At 42.7% G+C, this 19856-nt stretch overlaps 1 protein-coding gene across 4 annotated transcripts; it reads right to left on the reverse strand.

Annotated features, from left to right (window-relative positions):
* Nucleotides 1-1557: 1557 nt before the first annotated feature.
* LOC310890175 (uncharacterized protein) lies at nucleotides 1558-19664 on the reverse strand. Of its 4 annotated transcripts, XM_083818828.1 has the most exons (3): nucleotides 19115-19664; nucleotides 15000-15081; nucleotides 1558-8672 (listed from the first exon to the last, which is right to left on the reverse strand). In XM_083818828.1, the coding sequence occupies exon 3, from the start codon at nucleotides 2747-2749 to the stop codon at nucleotides 1655-1657; it is 1095 nt and encodes a 364-aa protein (XP_083674954.1). In that variant the 5' UTR covers nucleotides 2750-8672; nucleotides 15000-15081; nucleotides 19115-19664; the 3' UTR covers nucleotides 1558-1654. The 4 variants fall into 4 exon arrangements, with proteins under 4 accessions (XP_083674954.1, XP_083674957.1, XP_083674956.1 ...); XM_083818831.1 differs by lacking the exon at nucleotides 15000-15081; XM_083818830.1 differs by lacking the exons at nucleotides 15000-15081; nucleotides 19115-19664 and adding an exon at nucleotides 10371-12177.
* Between the last annotated feature and the right edge of the window lie 192 nt (nucleotides 19665-19856).

Genomic DNA, 19856 nt, shown 5'->3' on the forward strand with positions numbered 1-19856 from the left:
TAATCTAAAGGACTGCTTTGTCAGAAAATCATTCTCATAATAATCACTGTTTATCTTATGTTCTTTCTCCACATAATATACTGCATAATTTCAGCAGAATATTTCCTGAATGAGGTAAAGAATTTATTTTTATTTATTTTTATGGCACCAGTGAAAGGAAAAGGGAATGTTCATAGCTGTCATGGGATATTATTCCAATGCCTTCCAGTCTCAATGAACAGAGATACAGTCTATTCATATGTTAATTATTTATATTGGAAGACTCCATCATGTACAAACAAGAACTTTTGAATAAAGTAGGCTAAAAGTATTATTCATATTTTGGCATCAACATAACAGGTCTAATTTTTAGATATGAGAAATATCTTCACTATTACTGGCATGAAGAATTCAAACAAATTCTCCAGCCAGTCAATCTGAACTCTGGACAAGGTCTGATTCTGGCACAACAGGCTAAAATCAGCTTCAAGTTCTAGCTCAATAAAGTAGCTTTTTTAGTTAACTGGATAATAAAATTTCAGTCATATGTGTGCACCAAAGGAAGGTGATTTATTTTTATATTCAGTTCAGTTCAGTATCCCCATGATTTTCTTTTCTTTTCATTCATTCTTTTCTTTTTCTTTCTTTCTTTCTTTCTTTCTTTCTTTCTTTCTTTCTTTCTTTCTTTCTTTCTCTCCTTCCTCCTTCCTTCCTTCCTTCCTTCCTTCCTTCCTTCCTTCCTTCCTTCCTTCCTTCCTCCTTCTTTCCTTCTTTCTCTTTCTTTTTTTCTTTCTTTTTCTTCCATTCTTGCATTCCTGTGTGCTTTTTTGTTCTTTTTCATTCTTTCATTCTTTTGTTTTTTCTTTCTTCTATTCTGTTCTTTCATTCTTTCATTCTCTTTCTTCTTTCTTTCTTTCCCTTTCTTTCTTTCTTCTTTCTTCTTTCTTTCTTTCTTTCCTTCTTCTTCCTCCTTCCTTCCTTCCTTCCTTCCTTCCTTCCTTCCTTCTTCCTTCCTTCCTTCCTTCTCTTTCTTTCTTTCTTTCTTCTTTCTTTCTTTCTTTCTTTCTTTCTCTCTCTCTCTCTCTCTTCCTTTCTTCTTTCTTTCTTTCTCTCTCTCTTTCTTTCTCTTGTTCTTTCTTTTTCTTTCCCTCTTTCTTTCCCTCTTTCTTTCTTTCCCTCTTTCTTTCCCTCTTTCTTTCTTTCCTCCTCCTTCCTTCCTTCCTTCCTTCCTTCCTTCCTTCCTTCCTTCCTTCCTTCCCTCCTTCTTCCTTCCTTCCTTCTTCCTTCCTTCCTTCTTTTTCTCTTTCTTCTTTTCTTTCTTCTTTCTTTCTTTCTTTCTTTCTTTCTTTCTTTCCTTCTTTCTTTCTTCTTTCTTTCTTTCTTTCTTTCTTTCTTTCTTTCTTTCTTTTTCTTTCTTTCTTTCTTTCTTCCTTTCTTCCTTTCTTCTTCTTCCTTTCTTCCTTTCTTCCTTCCTTCCCTCCTTCCTTCCTTCCTTCCTTCCCTCCTTCCTTCCTTCCTCCCTTCATCCTTCTTTCCTTCTTTCTCTTTCTTTTTTTCTTTCTTTCTCTTCCATTCCTTTCTCTTCCATTCTTGCATTCCTGTGTTCTTTCTTGTTCTTTTTTCATTCTTTCATTCTTTTGTTTTTTCTTTTCTTCTATTCTGTTCTTTCATTCTTTCATTCTCTTTCTTTCTTTCTTTCTTTCTTTCTTTCTTTCTTTTTTCTTTCTTTCCCTCTTTCTTTCTTTCTTTCTTTCTTTCTTTCTTTCTTTCTTTCTTTCTTTCTTTCTTTCTTTCTTTCTTTCCCTCCTTCTTTCCCTCTCTTTCTTTCTTTCTTTCTTTCCCTCCTTCCTTCCTTCCTTCCTTCCTTCCTTCCTTCCTTCCTTTTCTTTCTTTCTTTCTTTCTCTCTCTCTCTTTCTTTCTTTCTCTCTCTCTTTCTTTCTCTCTTTCTTTCTTTCGTTCTTTCTTTTTCTTTCCCTCTTTCTTTCCCTCTTTCTTTCTTTCCCTCTTGCTTTCCCTCTTTCTTTCTTTCCCTCCTTCCTTCCTTCCTTCCTTCCTTTCTTCCTTCCTTCCTTTCTTCCTTCCTTCCTTTCTTCCTTCCTTCCTTCCTTCCTTATTTCTTTCTTTCTTTCTTTCTTTCTTTCTTTCTTTCTTTCTTTTTCTTTCTTTCTTTCTTTCTTTCTTTCTTTCTTTCTTTCTTTCTTTCTTTCTTTCTTTCTTTTTTCTTTCTTTCTTTTTTCTTTCTTTCTTTCTTTCTTTCTTTCTTTCTTTCTTTCTTTCTTTCTTTCTTTCTTTCTTTTTCTTTCTTTCTTTCTTTCTTTCTTCCTTCCTTCCTTCCTTCCTTCCTTCCTTCCTTCCTTCCTTCCTCCTTCCTTCCTCCTTCCTTCCTCCCTTCCTTCCTTCCTTCCTTCCTTCCTTCCTTCCTTCCTTCCTTCCTTCCTTCCTTCCTCCCTTCCTCCCTTCCTCCCTTCCTCCCTTCATTCCTTCCTTTCCATCTGTCTTTCCATCTTTCTTTTTCCTTTTTTTCTGTATGAGATATATTGTTTGAATGATTGGTGTGCCACTACATGGAAGAATTTTAAAATTAGACTTTTTGGAGCCAAGAAGACACCTGAGAGCTTTGATAAAATGCTTCATTATCTGAGTATTCCTGTTGCAAACATAAGCTCTAAAATGATTATCAGCTTTGTATTTAAATTGCTGTTGGAGGGCTTCACAGCTAGTATCTGGAATGAAAACATGGAGATTTAGTGAAGTCAAATCACCTCCCATAAGTTCTGCTTGCACCTTTAAGGTCCACAATGCACATTTTCAGTGACTGATCTATTTCTGTGGGCTAACATGCAGACAAGAGCTCACTGTGTTTTTTTGCTTTAGTCACAATGCTAAACACCAGGCAGTGTAGAAAACCTGTCATTTGAAGTTTTGATCTCAGCTGAGCTCATTTCTTCCTCTGGGGGCATAATACTTATTTATCTTAAGGTACTTTTCCTGAAAAAAGAATAATTAGTGTGGGCCCAATGTATTTAATGTTTACTGCTTTTCATATCTAGCAACTATCCTCCTTAAATAAAATAAATAAATAAATAAATAAATAAATAAATAAATAATGATTTACCCCAATCTGAAAGCTCTCCTCATTTTAAAATAACACTAAGCTGGTTTACATAGAGACCTTACAATCACATTATTTTTCAATAATTTATTTTCATTGATCAGTCTAACAGTTTGACATGTTATTTATGGGCTACTGTGATGAATCACATCCGTTTCCAAGGTAAAGTAAGCAAATTCTCTGTTTATAGGATTAAAGTTGAAGGTCAAACTTTGATTATATTTTCTATTCTACTACAGCAATATAAAGCAAGGCCTTTAGACTTCAGAATTGGCAACCAGTCACACAAGATGCTTTTATACTTAAAAATTGACCACAAATCTTGATGAAATCATAATTAACATCCAAGAGGCAGAAAACCTAGCAGATGACTGTGATAGACTTTTAGAGAATTTTATTTTGTGTTTTGAATGTGCATTTTATTTTTTTTTCCTTACAAAGGGAATTTATTTATTTTTAATTTGATTTAAGAAAAGAGTTTATGTCTACTGGAGTGTGAGAGCTGGGAAAACACTAACCTTCAATGCGTATGGTGTCATGTGGTATTTGTCTAACTCACTGGCCCACTGCTGTTGAACTTCTACTAGTGTATATTTATCAGCAAGCCATTGGCAGGTGCAAGTGAAATTTGCCGCGCCCAGAAATGTGATGTATAAACATCATTTAACCCCCTATTTAGCAACACATTATTAAAGTCTGGATTAGGATCTTGTAGCTGCCAAAGCACTGGCAACCTTAAATTGTAAAGGATGCTGTTGTGCAAGGTAATAATGAAAAGTAATTACCAAAAGGCCCTCCACTGCAACCATATACAATGCCCAGCCAACTTAGATAGCCCAAGGGAGGGGGAGGTGATGGAGAACCATTTGTGTTAAACGACAGACGTGTGCCAGTGAGAATCTCAGCCAAAATATCCCCGCTAAATTATGTAACAAAGGAAGAATGAAAGGGGAGATTGTGAAGCATGCAATTTCAGTGATCTGTGGAAAGGTTGCTTAGGAGGCTTCTTGTGATGCAATACAAGAACAGTTGCATTTAGACTAGAGGTACAGACCTTGCTTCATCACCCAGCTTTATAAACCTGTCTCTACTGTGCATGCTTTTTTTTCATCTTGGAAGGATTCATTTCAAATCAATTGTTATCATACACTTCGTTGTGCCAAGACTGCAAATCCTGGCTTGCAAATGCAGCAATCCTTTTAAGTCAGGATTAAGGAATAGTTTTGGAGAGTTCAAAGGAAACAGGAAGGAGTCCTTCTTTATTTTATAACTTCCTTGGGGTAGTTCTGAACAATGTTTCAAGATTTTTGCACAGGGAAGATCTTTGCTGTCGCCAGACTCCCTGTCCTGGAAATGTGGGAGGGGGAAGAAGTAGCCATTCACACAGGAACATCCCCAGTCTATGGGACTTTGTGAACAGTTGGTGCTCGGTGTGTCCAGGAACCTGTCCTGGGACTAGAAGGGAAATGTTTATGCTACAGAAGTGGGTAGTTCATGAAGACAGAAACATAGACCATGTTGCAGCACCTTACAGAAGGAGATGTTGCTAGGAATGAGAGAGTCTGCAATATTTGCTATCTGTAACTACTACTGACATAGACATAGAGATCTCTCTCGTCCCAAAACTGTAAACTTCATTGGCTATTTTGGCTGTCCTAGCATTCTCCAATGGATGAAAAGGGTTGAATTGAACAAGCACGCAGAGCTACTTCCTGGGTCTTAGAGCTTTATCTGTATCAAGGTATGGATGAGAACAAGCTGAAAGCACACTAAGGAAGCCTTGCTGGTTCCCTGACCACCTTCAGGAGAACTGAAATGGAGGCAGAGCTCTCATACAGTCATGGACAGCTGTCAAGCAATGCAGGATTTCATAGCTCTGGAGCCCCAGTCTGAGCTAAACTCCAAGCAGAAGGAGATGTGTAAATGTCCCATTCCAGGAACAGCCATAGGAAGCACAAAATCTACAAAACAGTCTATCTCCAAGACATAATTTGTGCCCACACTTGCAAACTGTTCCATCCCTCTATGCAAATGACCTGTCTGAAATGGCAAGTTCACCATAAAGACAATGAAAATTGTACCTTTTTCCTTACGTGGTTATTTGTTTCCTTAGGGATGAACCTAGACTCCGCAGTGAAACCAAAAGTAAGCTTTGTAGTACAGGAGTAGTTGGGCCCCAAGCATCTCCCACCAGCCACCCATGGGTGCCTCCTGCCATCAACCACATACAGCTTAGTAGACGTCAACATGGAGTGTATGCAGCTTGAGCAGGATGCAAAGCAGAGCTCTTTTACTCTCAGACACAGATCCAGGATTTCACATGTCCTCATTCTTGCTGAAAGAACTTTTGTATTTTCTTCAGCAGATTACTCTTTATCACTAAGTTACAGCACCCACGCCAACTAAATTATTCCCTCTGATTTCATACACAAAAGCATCTCTCTTGTAAAGTAGGTCTTCAGCTTTGAAAGTTAATGCAATTAAAACTATATGCTACTAATTAGGAGCCCAGGGCCTCAAGCTATTACTCAAATGAATTCTGTCATCATGATTTAGGACTACTTGCTACTCACATGAGCAAGAATTGTCAAGACTGGACTTCATGAAGGAAAAAGACTGTTTTTTTCTGAAGTTGCAGACAGCAGATGGATCACAAGGGGACCCTTACACAGCACAAAGTTGAGCAAATATATAATGATTTACAGGATCAGAGTCTTCCTGAACACATTGCTTGCACTTCCCTGGCTTCTGCTAACAGAAATTGAAGTGGGCACCCTTTTCTTGTGTGCCATGACTTTTGAAAACAATAAAATGTTCCCTCTTGCCATATGACACAGCCAAGTCCAGATGTGCTATTTTGGTTTGAGATGGTTAAACTTTTTTTTTGTTACTATGGAGATTATCTGCTGAATGGTTTACTTACCACCCCTAAGCTGTCATTGCATACTGTTTAATTTATAAAGCTGGTCCAAATCTCTGCGGAAAAAAAGTCACCAATATTTCTCACAACTTTCTTTGATTTGTTTTTCAGTGTCAGCCAAGACATAACATTTATTATGATTCACCTTAGCATGATGACATTTCATTTTTCTTACTGAAGAAGATGTTCCTGAAAAAGGAGATCAAAATCTCCTTAGCCTTCTGGATATCACATAATAAATGAGGGGGTCTGGTTTTCCTCAGAGACTCAATAGGAAGAAGTGTTTATGTTTCAGGACCAAGCCCCCACAGAATATTTACAAAATTTGTTGCGAGGTGTTGAGCTATAAATCTGAAGTTCGAAACCTACATCAAATAGAAATGAAGACCTATAAAACACAGTGTAAAACAAAAAGACAGAAGAAAAAAATGTAAATATTTTTAAGAATTATTGAAATCTTTAAGTGTCTTCCTCATAAATAATACATAGAATTTATTTTATCCAATGGACCTTGGTGCTAACTTTCTAAATATTATACATGAATTAAATATTTTCATTGCAGTGTGCTAAAATAAGAGTCAAACACTCCAGGGTTGCTATAGATAGCCAACTAAAGCCCATTACACTATTCCTTGAGTGAGAAATTTAAAATAGCACCTGTTTTACATAAAAATTTTTATCAAAAGATAAAGCCCTAAACTGAAAGTTACTTTGAATCTCATTGTAGCAAATGAATATGAATTTATTTTATTAAGGGGGAAAATATCTTCCAGAAAGCTTGGGGAAAGCAAACCACAGAAGGACATTATGTATATATAGGAAAAAAAGAAAAAAAAAAAGTAAGAATAACCAGACAATCATGCCATTTAATAATTAAACTACAGTTCCTTAGAAAACAGAATCACCCTCATGGTCATAATAATATTCACTTCATCTCATCCCATGATCTGTATGGCATACTAGAATTTTACAGCCTCTGGAAAGACTAAAAAAAAGCATCCTGTTATGCTTATATATAGCTGATATTTGCTGAAGTACACATTTGTTTTTCTGTATTTTTTCATTTATAAGCATTAATCAATTGATACTGTTTAAATTTCTACTGAAACAGAATAAATATCCTCTTATATTTAGCACTATATACAGAGGAAAACAGTCTTGGATGCATTTCTATTCTGGGGCCCAGATGACTTCTCAAGTCACATAAAGACAGATGTCATGGGGGTCATGTAGAGGTCTCTACTCTGATACTGGCTTTAAGGATACCCTCCATGGGAACACCCATGTAGGAAGATTGTGGGCTCTGAAAACATGTAGCCTAGTCTGACTGTTTGGATGGAGTCATTAGTAAATAGCAGGTTCTGACAGAATAGTTTCTACTTGCTGAGGAAAAGTATGATATGGAGGGGACATTTCATTGCTAAAATCGTGTTGATGCACGTGAATGTAAGGTGTCGTTGCCTCATGCACTTTGGAAGCATAAAGCTGTTTTATTTCCATGCTTTTATGTTTTCTTGGAGGATCCTGCATTTAAAAAACTCCATCTCTTTCTTCTCCTCATTGTCACATTCCTCTCTTACTTCTTGCTGCCCCTCCTGCACACAGCATGATGGACAACTGCTGATTCCCCTGGATTTTAGAGTAGTAACAGGGAAGCTTATTAGCTGTAGCTTTACAGAACTGTGGCTTTATGCAACTGAAACACTGCCATGGATCTGAGGTATTTTTTTACTGGGTTATTTTTAGCCCAATTATCCCCTGTTCCAACTGCCAGTGCACAAACGCACACAGCAGCACAGCACAGAGAGATGCAAAGGTAGGAATGGAGGGGCTGGAGGAGTGGAGGGGTAGCAACAACAGCCTCAGTTCATATCCCATTACAGCCTCATTCAATCTCCCTTGCACAGGACTATGCTCAGCTCTACATCCCATCAACTGCAGCTTCTGTTGTTTCCAGCTTTTTCACAATAAGGTCTTTAATAGTCTTTAATTTCACCTGAAGGAATGAAATGTAACACATCTGTTGGTCTTAACCTGCTCTGTGGTATTCACAGTTTGAAGGTTCAGGTGATGGTTGTCTCAACCACTGTCAAGGCAGCTATACAAATGCTCTACAGTACATGGAAGGGTTGTTTTTAATTAAATAAATACATATTTTGTTGATGAGCTGATTCTCAGGTTCCATATCCACAGACAACATCTAACATGTCCAGGCCACATATGTCCTGCTCCAGCTGCGCAGGTCATGGATTGGACCCACGAAACTGGGCGTCTGGGATAGACATCCACTCCAGACTTAGAGCACTGACGAGTCAGGAGGATAACCATCCAGAAAGAGAGAATAAGAAATCTCCATAAGAAGACTGCAATTAGAGGCTGCAAGTAGAAGAAAGAAGCTGGGCAAGAGGTTGAAATAGCAGAACACTGGTGGCAAAAGCAAGTAGGCATGGCTGTCTGCAGAAGGACTGGTACATGGGTGGCAGAGGACTCTGGCCCTGTAGCCAGCCTGGCAGTGCTGGAGCTAACCCACAACCCCAGTGTGGTGCTGCTCCTGGGGGCTCACTGGTTTTTTGGATCTCTGGCTCAGCAGCAGGGCAGAAATCTCTGCACCAGACTTCACTGTGCAGTGCAGATCAGCCCTTAGACTCTTCTGCATTACTCTGGAAATGAAACACAAATACATCCAGATTAAGTCTTATTTATACTGCTGGTGTGGGATAAAGTTTTACTTTCCCTACTACACATGCACTCACATACCACACAGGCACACAGTCTTTCCACCCACTCAAGTTACCCTTCTTTCATGCACAGACTGAAAACCAGCCTCATTCATGGTACCCATGGTGCAATCTTCACTGCTCTGCCTTGACCAACACATATTTTGCGTGTAACCTGTGACACCCCATATGCCACAGCCAAGTTTGGCCCAGAAATGTCATTAACATTAGTGGAGGGTATTTTTGTTTGTTATTTTGTTTTTTTTTTTTTTAATTCCATGTTTGTCCAAAGATCTTTGATGATGGTATAAATCACAGCAAAAGCAGAATGCTAATCTCCTGAATTTTGAAAGCACAACAGGCAAAGTCAACCCCTGAATATGTCTGAAATACAAGCACTCAGAATACAAACATTCAAGGGAAATAACAAAGAAAGCCCTGCCATTTCTGCAGTCTAATAATAACACTGGTGCTGAACAGAGAACAATTTTAGAGAAGAAAAAGGTAGCAAAATTAAAAATACACGATTAAAAGTGACTCTTTGTTTTGCCAAATTCTTGGGCTTTTGTTAGAAACACAGAATTCCCTTCAATTCAGTGGGTCAAAATTTATAGGAATAAAATCAACAAAAAATGTAGAAGATGATTTTCTGCAATGGGTGGCCAAACAGTTGTTTCACTGCAGTGCTGCTACAATGGAGATTTGTTTTCTATTTGCTGATGAGTGGATTACAAGCCCAGAAAAAGAAAAAAAAAATACTCAGTGATCTCAGTTGGGTGCACTTCACACTGCTGCCAAAACCAAGGAATACCTAAAACACAATTTATTTGCAAACAGATCCATCCTTTTTTTCTGTGCCAAGTGAATGACTGCGTTCTGCTGCTAAGTGTGCTGTCACATCTGTAGCCATTCTTGCCCGTGGTGAAATTAAAACTGCTTATAGACACAGAACCAGACCTAGTTCCAGAATTACTGTCCAAAATTAAGAAAGTTCAATTGCTTGACAAGGCAAACTTCCCACTCTTTTTGTCTTTTCTAGTCAGTAAGGATACATTCTCCTGAACCTAGTTAAAAAATAATAAAAATAAAAAAGTGTCCAAACAAAAATCGCTTCCAGAAACCAGAACTGAAAAGATATCCCTGGTGACAAGAGATAGTAAACTAGGAAAGAGGGTTCAGACAAAAAGGGAAGGATCATGTTTTGAGCTAACTGGACAACACTGATATAACTTTTCATTTGGTAAATGATCAAAATTTCAGCATTCACAGTGTTTTACCTGGCCTGCCTGGTTAAAAATTGAGAAACACTGCCTAGAGCCCCAGACAACTGCCCTGGCCTCCAGCACCACCACAGCAAAGTCTGCAAGGGATGTCCACCCACTCACTGACTGGTGTGCCCAACCCCAGCCCAGTCCCTTTCTTGCCTCTTTGTGTTGTACAATATGCAGTAGTCCCCAGGCTGACTCTTTGGGCCAGGCACAAGGACTGAGGCAGCTGATTCTCACTTCAGCTAACACCAGGCCTGGACTTTTACTGAGCTATATTTGAATTATCACAGTGTAATCAGGAAACAGCTTTTCTCAGTTACCTTCTAAGTTAGGGGATCAGGTTAGCAGGGCAATGTCAGGGTGTATCAGCTACCTGAGAGTGCCATGTCCACAGCAGAGCTAAATGAACACCACTGCCAGAGTCATCAGTTTTGTATTCTTCCCGAGCCTTCAAATCATGTTTTAAAAAGGAAACAAGAAAGTACTATTAAGAATCCACTCTTGTCAGCTGGCCATTCCCTTTCTAATGCTCACCAGCTATGATCACAAACATTTACGCAGCATGAAGCATAGACACTGCTGTTGAGGTTTACCTGGCTGATTTACAGGCAATCAAACGTAGACATTGATGATCCCCCACCATCCCAGTCAGTCCTTCACTCTTCTCTCTAAGCACTAGCAGAGCTACTAGGATGACACATTGGCATGGCAGGCTACTTAATCAAGATTTGCTGAGGAGCAATTCCAAGCATGTGTGTGGTGTGTTAGTGTGTGCATGTGTGTAAACATAGGTGAGACAGAAGAACAATTTAACAGAGAATATGAATCAGGACACTTTTACTTAAACCTGTTCCCTTCCCTCCACATGTTAAGCCTTTTCTAGTTTTCTCAGTCCCTTTCTTTCTTGACATAGTTGGACAAGGCAGCCTGGGGAATCCATGAAGATTTCAGAAACAAGAGGAGGCAGAGGGACAAAGAATGACATTTTCCAAAGGCCTTCTGGTATTGCTTGGTAAAAGAAAAATAAGTTATGTCAAGAACCCCTGACTTTTTTCTGAACAGTGCTTTTTATCATACCTGTTTGTTTGTTTTTCTCTAATATAAGTGCTTTCTCTTCTCTCCCATTTCTCTCTCTTTTTTTTTCCTGTGTTGTTGTTGTTGTTGTTGTTGTTTTTCTGAGATTTACCACGGAAGTTTTAGCTAATCCATGAAGTTTTAGCCAACTTTATTGCAGTTAAAGTTCTGGTGCATTGGTGCTGCTAGCAGCAGTGTTACAACCTAACCCACCAAAATAGGAGACGGGGTTTTCTGCTTATAAAAGAAACACCAGGCAGGGACCATTTTCTGGTTCCACATTTGATTCATGTCTGGAACAACAGACTTTGGCCTCTGACACGATCAGCAGAAATAGCTGCAATAATACTCAAAACACAAATAATCTGCAAATCTGTTATTCTGTAAAATTCATTCCACTTGTCCATGGCCACTCCAGAACCTATGTGCTCTGTGGAGCTGGTGTTCACCTAATATGAACAAAAATAGCTCTTCTTTTGTGATAAGAAATCCATCTCAGTAGAGGGTCCTGCAGTCTGACTTTGTCCCATCTACAATTGCACCGAGATAGTCCTTGCTTTTGTGCATTCATAGGCACCATCATGGAGACCAAAAAGAAAGGTTGGTAATTTAACATATAACCCCTTAGAGCAGCAGTTTCTGCTCTTTCTATTTTGATATTCATTATCATACTCATTTTGTCAGCCCCAGAGTTCCCAGTAAGAGCCATGTGCTATTCTGAGCAGTCATGGACATGAGCAGGAATTCAAGCACTTCACTGATGACTCAAAAGAGCTTTAAAATCGGTATTAGTCCACGTCAGAGTGGATGCATTCTGGAATCCACTTCATGCCTGTCTGGAGTGTCTTGGATACATTTTTCAAAGATTGCAATACATAAATAAAACATTGAAGTTAATGAAGGAGGCTAGAAAAGTGCTTGCTTCTCACTGCATGGTAAAATCCAGATGATAATACCGGATAGCAGGAATTTTATTTTCACCTTCCATTCCTACAAACTGAATATGTCGTCATTTTCATTTGGTTTCAGTTACATTACTTTAAAAAATAAAATTAAAATAAAATTAAAATAAAATTAAATAAAATTAAATAAGGTTACTAGGAAAATACTTGAGATACAAATCTTCAATAAAAAATAAAAGAACTTAAAATGGAGGAAAAAAATAAGGCACTATTTAAATATATTTCATAAGAAATATGGGAATTATTAAGAAAATAGAAATTGTATTTATTGAGATTCTAACTATCTTCCTCATCGTAAAAGCACAAATTTGTACTGGAACTCTACAATGTCTTGAACTGTTCATGCACATCTGAAAAAGACACTGACTCCCAAGCTGTCACTGTCTCCAACTGGTCAGTGGGAGAATGAATGAATGCATTTGGCATCCACCTAGCAGAAGACTTGTTATTCCGTGACAAGAAATGGACAGAATAATGCAAGCTATTTGTTTTATTGAGAACATCAGAGATTTAACAGGAAAAAAATAAGAACTTTCTTGGTAGAGAGTATATTGCTTGAAAGAAACACAACTGTGCAATAAACTGAAATTTAAGAACACAAGGAATACAGAGAATGCAGCTAGAATATGATTTGTTCTTCATAGACTCCTAGGATTCCCAGGTGAAGTTTGTGACCTTGTGATCACAAAATAACCTCTGAAGAATCTGGAAACGAAGGGCTGCTTGGGAACTGGGGAATTTTGCATGAACGGCTTCTTTGCCTGTTTGTTCAAATGTCATAAATTTGGAGATGATAGTAAAGGTGGAAAACCTAGAAGACTGCGCTGGTTTTCTGAGTTACCTTCTTCACCAGTGATATCTCCTAATTCTACCAACCAGCTCTTTACCCCAACTACATCTGAGTAAATCACTGGTGCAAACTAGACTGTTGCCATTAAGATCAATTATTTTTTGACATAGTAATCACTTTGGTGTATGATCTGCAGAGACCAAAAAGTAGTTAAAGTAGCCCACCTACACCTTTAAGAAGACAGATTTTATTGTTCATAAAGAAGATAAAAAAAAAGTGCACACAACAACAAACAGCATAATAACTCAAAGATAGGTGGCTCTACTGGTGTGCTACAAATCATGAAAATGATGCACAGTACTGTGTTGTGTTATGTGTGTGTCAGAGAGAGACTTCTTGGCCTTTGCCTTGTTATTCCCATCCTGTTACTAGGAGGAAAGTCGGGAGCTGTTAGAAGTTATCTCCCTGTAAAATGACTGTCATGTAAAAATGTGAACGCTACAAATCCACTGCTGTGAATTTTAAGCAGGGCGTCAATTTTCTGTAATTCACGTACTGGATGCTAGTCAGCCTTTGAGTCATGCTTCGAGTAGCTGCTACCGGGTGGTGAAAGAGCTCGTGAAGAGGCAGGCGCAAGGATGAACCTGAGAGCACTCGAGCGACCCACGGCAGCCCCTGGCAGTGTCCCTGGCAGTGTCCCTGGCAGAACTGGAGGCAGCGACACTCCTACGCGGCCGGCTGCGCTCAAGCTGCAGTGTTGCTTTCAGCTGGGCTGAGGCATGTTGTAACGCCTGGAGGTACAAACTGCAGGCATTTTCCCCGCACTGGAGAGCTTGGAAGAAGCGCTTTGCTTTAAAAGCTACGGTCACAGGCAAGCAAGGATTGTAAGGCATATGGTGCATGTGGGCAGGAGGTATCTGCTTAGGTGGAAGGAGCTCGGACGTGTGTTTCTGTGCGCGTAATTTGCCTGCCATTAATCAAAGGAAGCTTTTAAAGTAATCGACTCGGTAAGCAAACTGGAGGAAAGAAAAAAAAAAAAAGAAGAAAAAAGAAAAAAAAAGAAAACAACAAACGGCAGGCGATGCAGAACCAGGAGGCAGCCGGGCACGGGAGGAGCTCGGCGCTGCACGGCCGCTGCCTTCCCTCCAGCGCAGAGCTGCAGCCCGTTGATGCGTTCTGCTCCTCGCTCGGAGCCGTGGGTGTGCTGCCTAAAATTATGCAGGTTTTTTTTTCTTTTTTTTCCCTCTTTTTCTTTTCCTTTTTTTTTTTTTTTTTTTTTTTCATTTTGATACCAGTTTAAATGACTGGTAAAACGGGGAGGAGGGAACAATAGGACTTTGCGGTGCGGGGTGATCTGCGGTGGAAAAGGACTATGGAGGCCAATAATTATACGTAGGAATCTTGTTTCCTAACCTCCTCCGTGTTGAAGTGTAAAGTGGAATTGTAAATTGCAATTAGCCGGAGAATAAAGGTTTCCCCGGGGGTGGGGTGGAATTTCACCGCTGCCTATCGATGAATATTCAACCCGAGCGGCTCGACCGGAATGGCCGGGCCGGTGCTCAGCCCCTCCGAGGGGGTTTGCGGAGGGGCTGAGTAGCGGCGGCCGGGGGCCGGGGTCCCTGCCGGGGCCGGAGCCACTGGCAGCAGAGGGGCAGCGGCTAATCGGATTGGGAAGGCTCCCGTAATCCCAGCCCGATCGGCGGCCGTGTCTGCCTCTCTCCAATATCACTAATGTCGCTTCTATTGGCTGCATTAGACAGATGTTCAAAAGCTCCCTCTCGCTCGCCCGCTAAATCTGGTCCCCCTGTAATACTTTCACTGCTATTAAATCCACATGCACCCACTCTTCTCTCCACCCCCCAGCCCCCCCCTTCCCGCCCGCTCCCCCCAGTCCTTTTACTTTCCTGAGTGGACCCCGGCTGTGTTTGATCGCCTTTTCCAGGGCAAAACGAGATCTGGCAAACAGACAATGGGATTGCCCTCCCTCTCCATCTGGTTGTCTCACAGTGAACTCTGTCTTCTCCACGACCAAAAAGGGGAAAAAAAAAAGTAACAAAAACAAACAAACAAACACATGCAAGGTCCAGCCAAACTAATATTGCCTGGGATGTGACTGCTGCTAGCTCTTCAAGGGATTTGTTTCTTCTTTCAGAAAAGAGAGAATTATAAGACTTACCTCTTCGACTCACGCTTGCAATTAGTATTGGGATGCTCTAGATCTCCCCATTATAAATGTATAGATGGATAAACACACACATCTGTGAAGACAGATCAGATAAACATTTTCGGCAGGTGCATCTTCCCAGTTTGTTTATCCGGACCCAGCTGTCTTTTCCCTAACTCTCCTTTTAAAGAAGGTTAGGGAACATCCAGCGGGACGGGCTTTTGACTTCTTATTCTTGTTCTTGAGCAGTTTTCCCTGACACAATTTCCTGCTCTGTTTCTACTGTTCCTCCTTACTTTTTGCAGTCCTTTTTTCGTTGTACTCGCCTTTCCCTCTTACAGGGTCACAATTCCCTTTGTAAGTGTGTTTTATTCCCCCCCTTCCAGCTGTCCTTTTGTTGTTTTCTCTGACTAACCCACAGAAATGAAACACATATGCAACTGTGTCTCCTTGCATTTTCAGATGTTTCTCTCACTATTGTCTGCTACAGCTCATTGAAAGTGCAAAGTGAAAACAGATGTATGAAAGATAAAAAATATACACATACACGCACCAAGTCCATGGTGCAGCGAATAAATCTGGTAAATCCCATCAGAAAAAGAGAGGGAGAAAAATGAGAGAGACAGAAGAGGAAAGAGAGGGAATGAGAAAGGCGGGGTGGGGAGAGAGAGAAGGAGGAAGGGAGGAAGGAAGGGAGGAAGGGAGAGAGAGAGAGAGAATATTAATATATAATGGGCGTCTCGGGTTCCTAATTAACACAAAAGGGCATTTTCATGAGATTTGATCATTTCCCTCTGCCTGGACAAGAAGAAATCAATGGGGTAGAAATCTATAAATCAGCCATCATGTCAGGACAAATCAAAATAATGCTTCTATTATTTCAATCAATAAACCATTTTTATACCTAACATCTGATCTACACAATGTGTTTGTGTTGGAAATTTGCAGAGCCGCTTTGCACAAAAACAAACCATTAACATATGTGTCAATCACATTTGAAACTGTTGAGAATGGCTGGAGATTTCAGCGCGGGGCTGACTTGAAAAATGCCGGGAGAAACACAAATGAGCAGGGAGGGGGACGGATCCGGCTGGAAACACTTCCCAAAGTTTGTCTCTTCTTCTCCCCCCTCCCTAGCGCTAAATTTTGACAGGGGTAGGGAGGAGTGGGAGAGGCGGGGAGGAGAGGAGAGGGGCTGGGTGCTGTGCCGGGGGGCAGGAGGGCCGGGTCCGTCCAAGGGATGCCCTGGGGGCTCTGCAGGCAGGTGGCCCAAGTCCCCGTGCCGGGAGAACCGCAGGAAGAAGCAGCCTGATGCTGGCGGCTCCTCTCTCTCCCTTTGGGCCAGGTCTGCTTAGCGCCTCTGCCTCTACCTGCCCAGACCACCCGACCCCCCGGCTCCAGGCGGGGAGAGGGAAGGTGCCAGATGGGTTTCCCCTACATCTTGCTGTACAGTGCTGCGCCTTGCTTGTTTGCAAATCCACCAAATAATTCATGCCAAACAACCATTTAGAAACCATTTTCTTTGTTTCTTTGAAGCCCTACTGTACAGCTCCATCTGTCTGATATAAATGAATAATCCTTTTTGATACCATTCCTAATCCATTTCTTTACAGTGGAATTGGAAAGGGGGCGGAGGTGGGATTAATCATCTTTAAAAATGGAAACCCCCAAACCGCCACAGATCCGGCGTATTTATTGCTTGAAATTAAACAGATGTCCCCCCCTCCCCAACCCAACCCCCTCCTTTGTGGTTGGATTTAGGACAAACAGGAGCATTTCCCAGAGCCAAAATCCCAGGCAAAATTGTTTGGAGTTTAGAACCTGGATTCGTTTTTTTTTCCAAGGGCTAAGTAGCATCAGGCATAACTCATATGTCTCAATCAATACTTCGTTAGACAAAACGAGGAGGAGGAAGAAGAAGAAACGAAAGGAGATGTTAGTCTTCCCGGAGGGGGTCCAGTCCCGTGCTGCCCTGGATGTCCCCGCAGCGCTCCGCTCCCCTCCCGTTCCCGGTCCCTCCCGTTTTGCTCCCTGTCGCTGCGCTACACCGGGCGCGGGGCGATCATCTGTAATTCATTGTTTATTTGGGAGGGAGCGAGGAGGAGGGAGGGGAAGAGCGAGTAGCAACTGAAAAGGCTTTGCAGATTTTTTTTTTTTTTTTCCCAGGAATGATAAACAGGGTGGGGAAGCTGTTGAGCTTGTAATATACATCCTCCAAGGTCTCTGCTTTGCTAGCTTTTTTTTTTCTTTTTCCCTCCTCCTGTAGGTGCTAATATGTTTTGACGATAATGAAGATTTTCGTGCGCATCTGTCAAGGCGCCTCCGAACAAAGAACATTTGCACCTCTTCTCCTGGACAATCGGCGTCTGTTCACACCAGGCACCTTTGCTCTGCCCTTCTCCTAGTGCCCCTCGGGTTTTATTTATTTATTTATTTTCTCTCTCTTTTTAAAAAATCCCTAACCTTCCCTGCTATTTTCATAGATGCTTTATTTCCAGCCCCCCTCCTCTTTTCTAGATCAAGCGAAAAGCGTCCCTATCTTCCCCGGGGGTGTGTGTAGGGGAATAGGTTATTATTAGAAAGTCAGATTCCCACAACCAAAAAGGCAAAGGGGGGGGGAACTAAAAAAAATCTCAAGGTTTAACGCAGCCGGGACTCTTCCGCAAAAGGCTGAGGAAACCGGCAGGCACAGGCCAGGACCCCCCCGACCCTCCGGCAGCCCCGGCCGGCGCCGGGATGCGCAGCGCAGCGCAGGCAGCCGCGGCTCGGGTGGTAGCCCCGGCGCCCCCGCCTCGCCTCGCCCCCCCGGGCCGGGGTCAGCCGGCGCCCGGCTGCGGGCAGCGCCGGGGGTGGCGGCAGGGGAGCCCCCGCGAGCACGGGTCGGGTGGGGTGAGGTGGGCTGGGGTCGACTGGGTGGGCCGCGCCGCACCGCACCGCGCACTGGGGCAGCTCGCTCAGCTCCTTCCTCGACCCCGCAACAAAGGGGGAAAGAGGAGGTTCACAGCAGACGCTTACCTCGCTTTTTTAAAAATCGCAGAGGTGATGCCAAGGCGTTTTCGGCCGGAAATATATATATATATATATAATAAAATGCCAGGGACAATTAATGGATTAACTAAAATGTTATTGTTATTATTATTATTATTATTATTACGACAACCCTGGGGCTGGGCTGTCCGGTTCCGAGCCGAGACCTAAACATTTCTTTCTGTTTCATAATTTCAAACCGACTTAAGTGCTGGATCATCAGTTTTTTCCCTTTGTCTGCCCCAGTTGTAAATAATGGCTTTGAGATTAGCTAATTACGGCGCATTAATCACTGATAGAAAGGAAATAAATCAAAGCCGGGTTCGAATTTTCAAACTCACTAGTAGAGACGTGCATAGCAACTCTATCTGCAGCAGATAGGTGCTGTTTAAATTACTGAGGCTACAGAGTAAACCACATCCACGTCACTTTAAAAAATGAAGATTTTATTTATACATACCAGTTGTGCCGTTAAGTGGTTAAGGTTTGGGGGATTTTTTTCAGTTTTGTGAAAAAAAAAAAGAGTCCTATAGTGCTGCATTCTGAAGCCACGTTGAAATGTCGAATTAACAAACTTCTTGTAATAAAGTAAGATAAAGAGAAAACAGAAAGATGTAAGGGAGAGAGAGGGGGGTATATATAAAAGTCTTGTCAGAAAGACCCATTATAGTATTTTTGCTGTGACTAGATTACGCAGAGCTCAGCGTAACAACATTCATATTAGTTGCTGTATTTTTAAGCATTTCCCTAGCCCTCACAACCTTCCTGCTGTCCTCCCCACAACACAGTGCATTTTGTAGGCACATCCTCTCCGTGTTCTGAAGCCTTTATCTTCAGGGGTGGGGGTTAGATAAGTATATGCCAGCTTCTAGGGGAAGAAATCATGCAGGTCTTAAAAAAGAAAAAAAAAATAACACAGAGAAGGCAGAGTGTGCAGATGAAACAAAATTCAGAACCCCAGCGAAGGGACCTTAAAGCAGCTCCTCCCGACCCGACCCGACCCGACCCGACCCGACGGCCGCTCGCTCTCCACCCCCAAAAATCACTCCTCCACCTGGCGGGAGGCAGCGCCCGGCCGCCCCCCCGCCCGCAGACAGTACCTTCGCCGGGCCCCGCCGCCGCAACAGCCGGGCTCGCCGGGCTCTCCGACCGCCCTGGCCGCCCGAAGAGCGGCGCCGACGAAGCCTCCCCGTCCCCGCCGTCCCCCGCACGCACCCGCGCACTGCCCCCGGGCCGGGTACCGCCGCCAAGCGCAGGTGGCCCGGGCTGTGATTGCCAGACCCGCTTAATGACACTGCCTCCCCCCACCCCTCCGCTTAGCCGGGAACCCTGCAATTAATTTTAAGTTACTCCGCTGCACCGTGTCATTAAAAACAGGCTGGGAAACGGCGTCAGACCGCGGGAGCGGGGGATGGGGAAGGGGAGGGCGATTTGCATGAAGCTTTGTCTTTACTGCGGGCTGAGCCGGCACGGGTTATAACGCTAATTGCACCAGATTAATGCGCACATCCCTCACGGCCGCGCTCCTGCGCCCGCTTTAAGCGCGGAGCCACTCCAGGCCCCTTTGCCCTCCCCGCCGCGTCCCCCGGGCCCGACCCCTCGGCGGTGACCGCGCTGCCTTGGCCGGGGATGGGGGGAGCGCTGTGCCCCGTCCCCCTCCCCCCCCCCTTTCCACCCTCCCCCCGCGTCCCTCCATCCCTCCCTCCATACCCCCGACCCCCAGCTCGGCCCGTTCCGCCCCGTCGGTGCGGAGAGCGGCGGCTCGGCCGCGGTGCAGCAGCGCGGCCCGGCGGCGGCGGAGGGCAAGGGGCGTCCCGCGGCGTGCCGCAGTGTCGTGCTGCC

This window comes from Anser anser (genome assembly GCF_964211835.1).
Source record: "Anser anser genome assembly, chromosome: Z".
NCBI classification, from domain to species: Eukaryota; Metazoa; Chordata; class Aves; order Anseriformes; family Anatidae; genus Anser; species Anser anser.

Bases quoted from the DNA above. Each gene is read 5' to 3' on its own strand.
- LOC310890175 (XM_083818831.1), bottom strand. From the start codon at position 2,749: ATGGGAGGTGATTTGACTTCACTAAATCTCCATGTTTTCATTCCAGAT.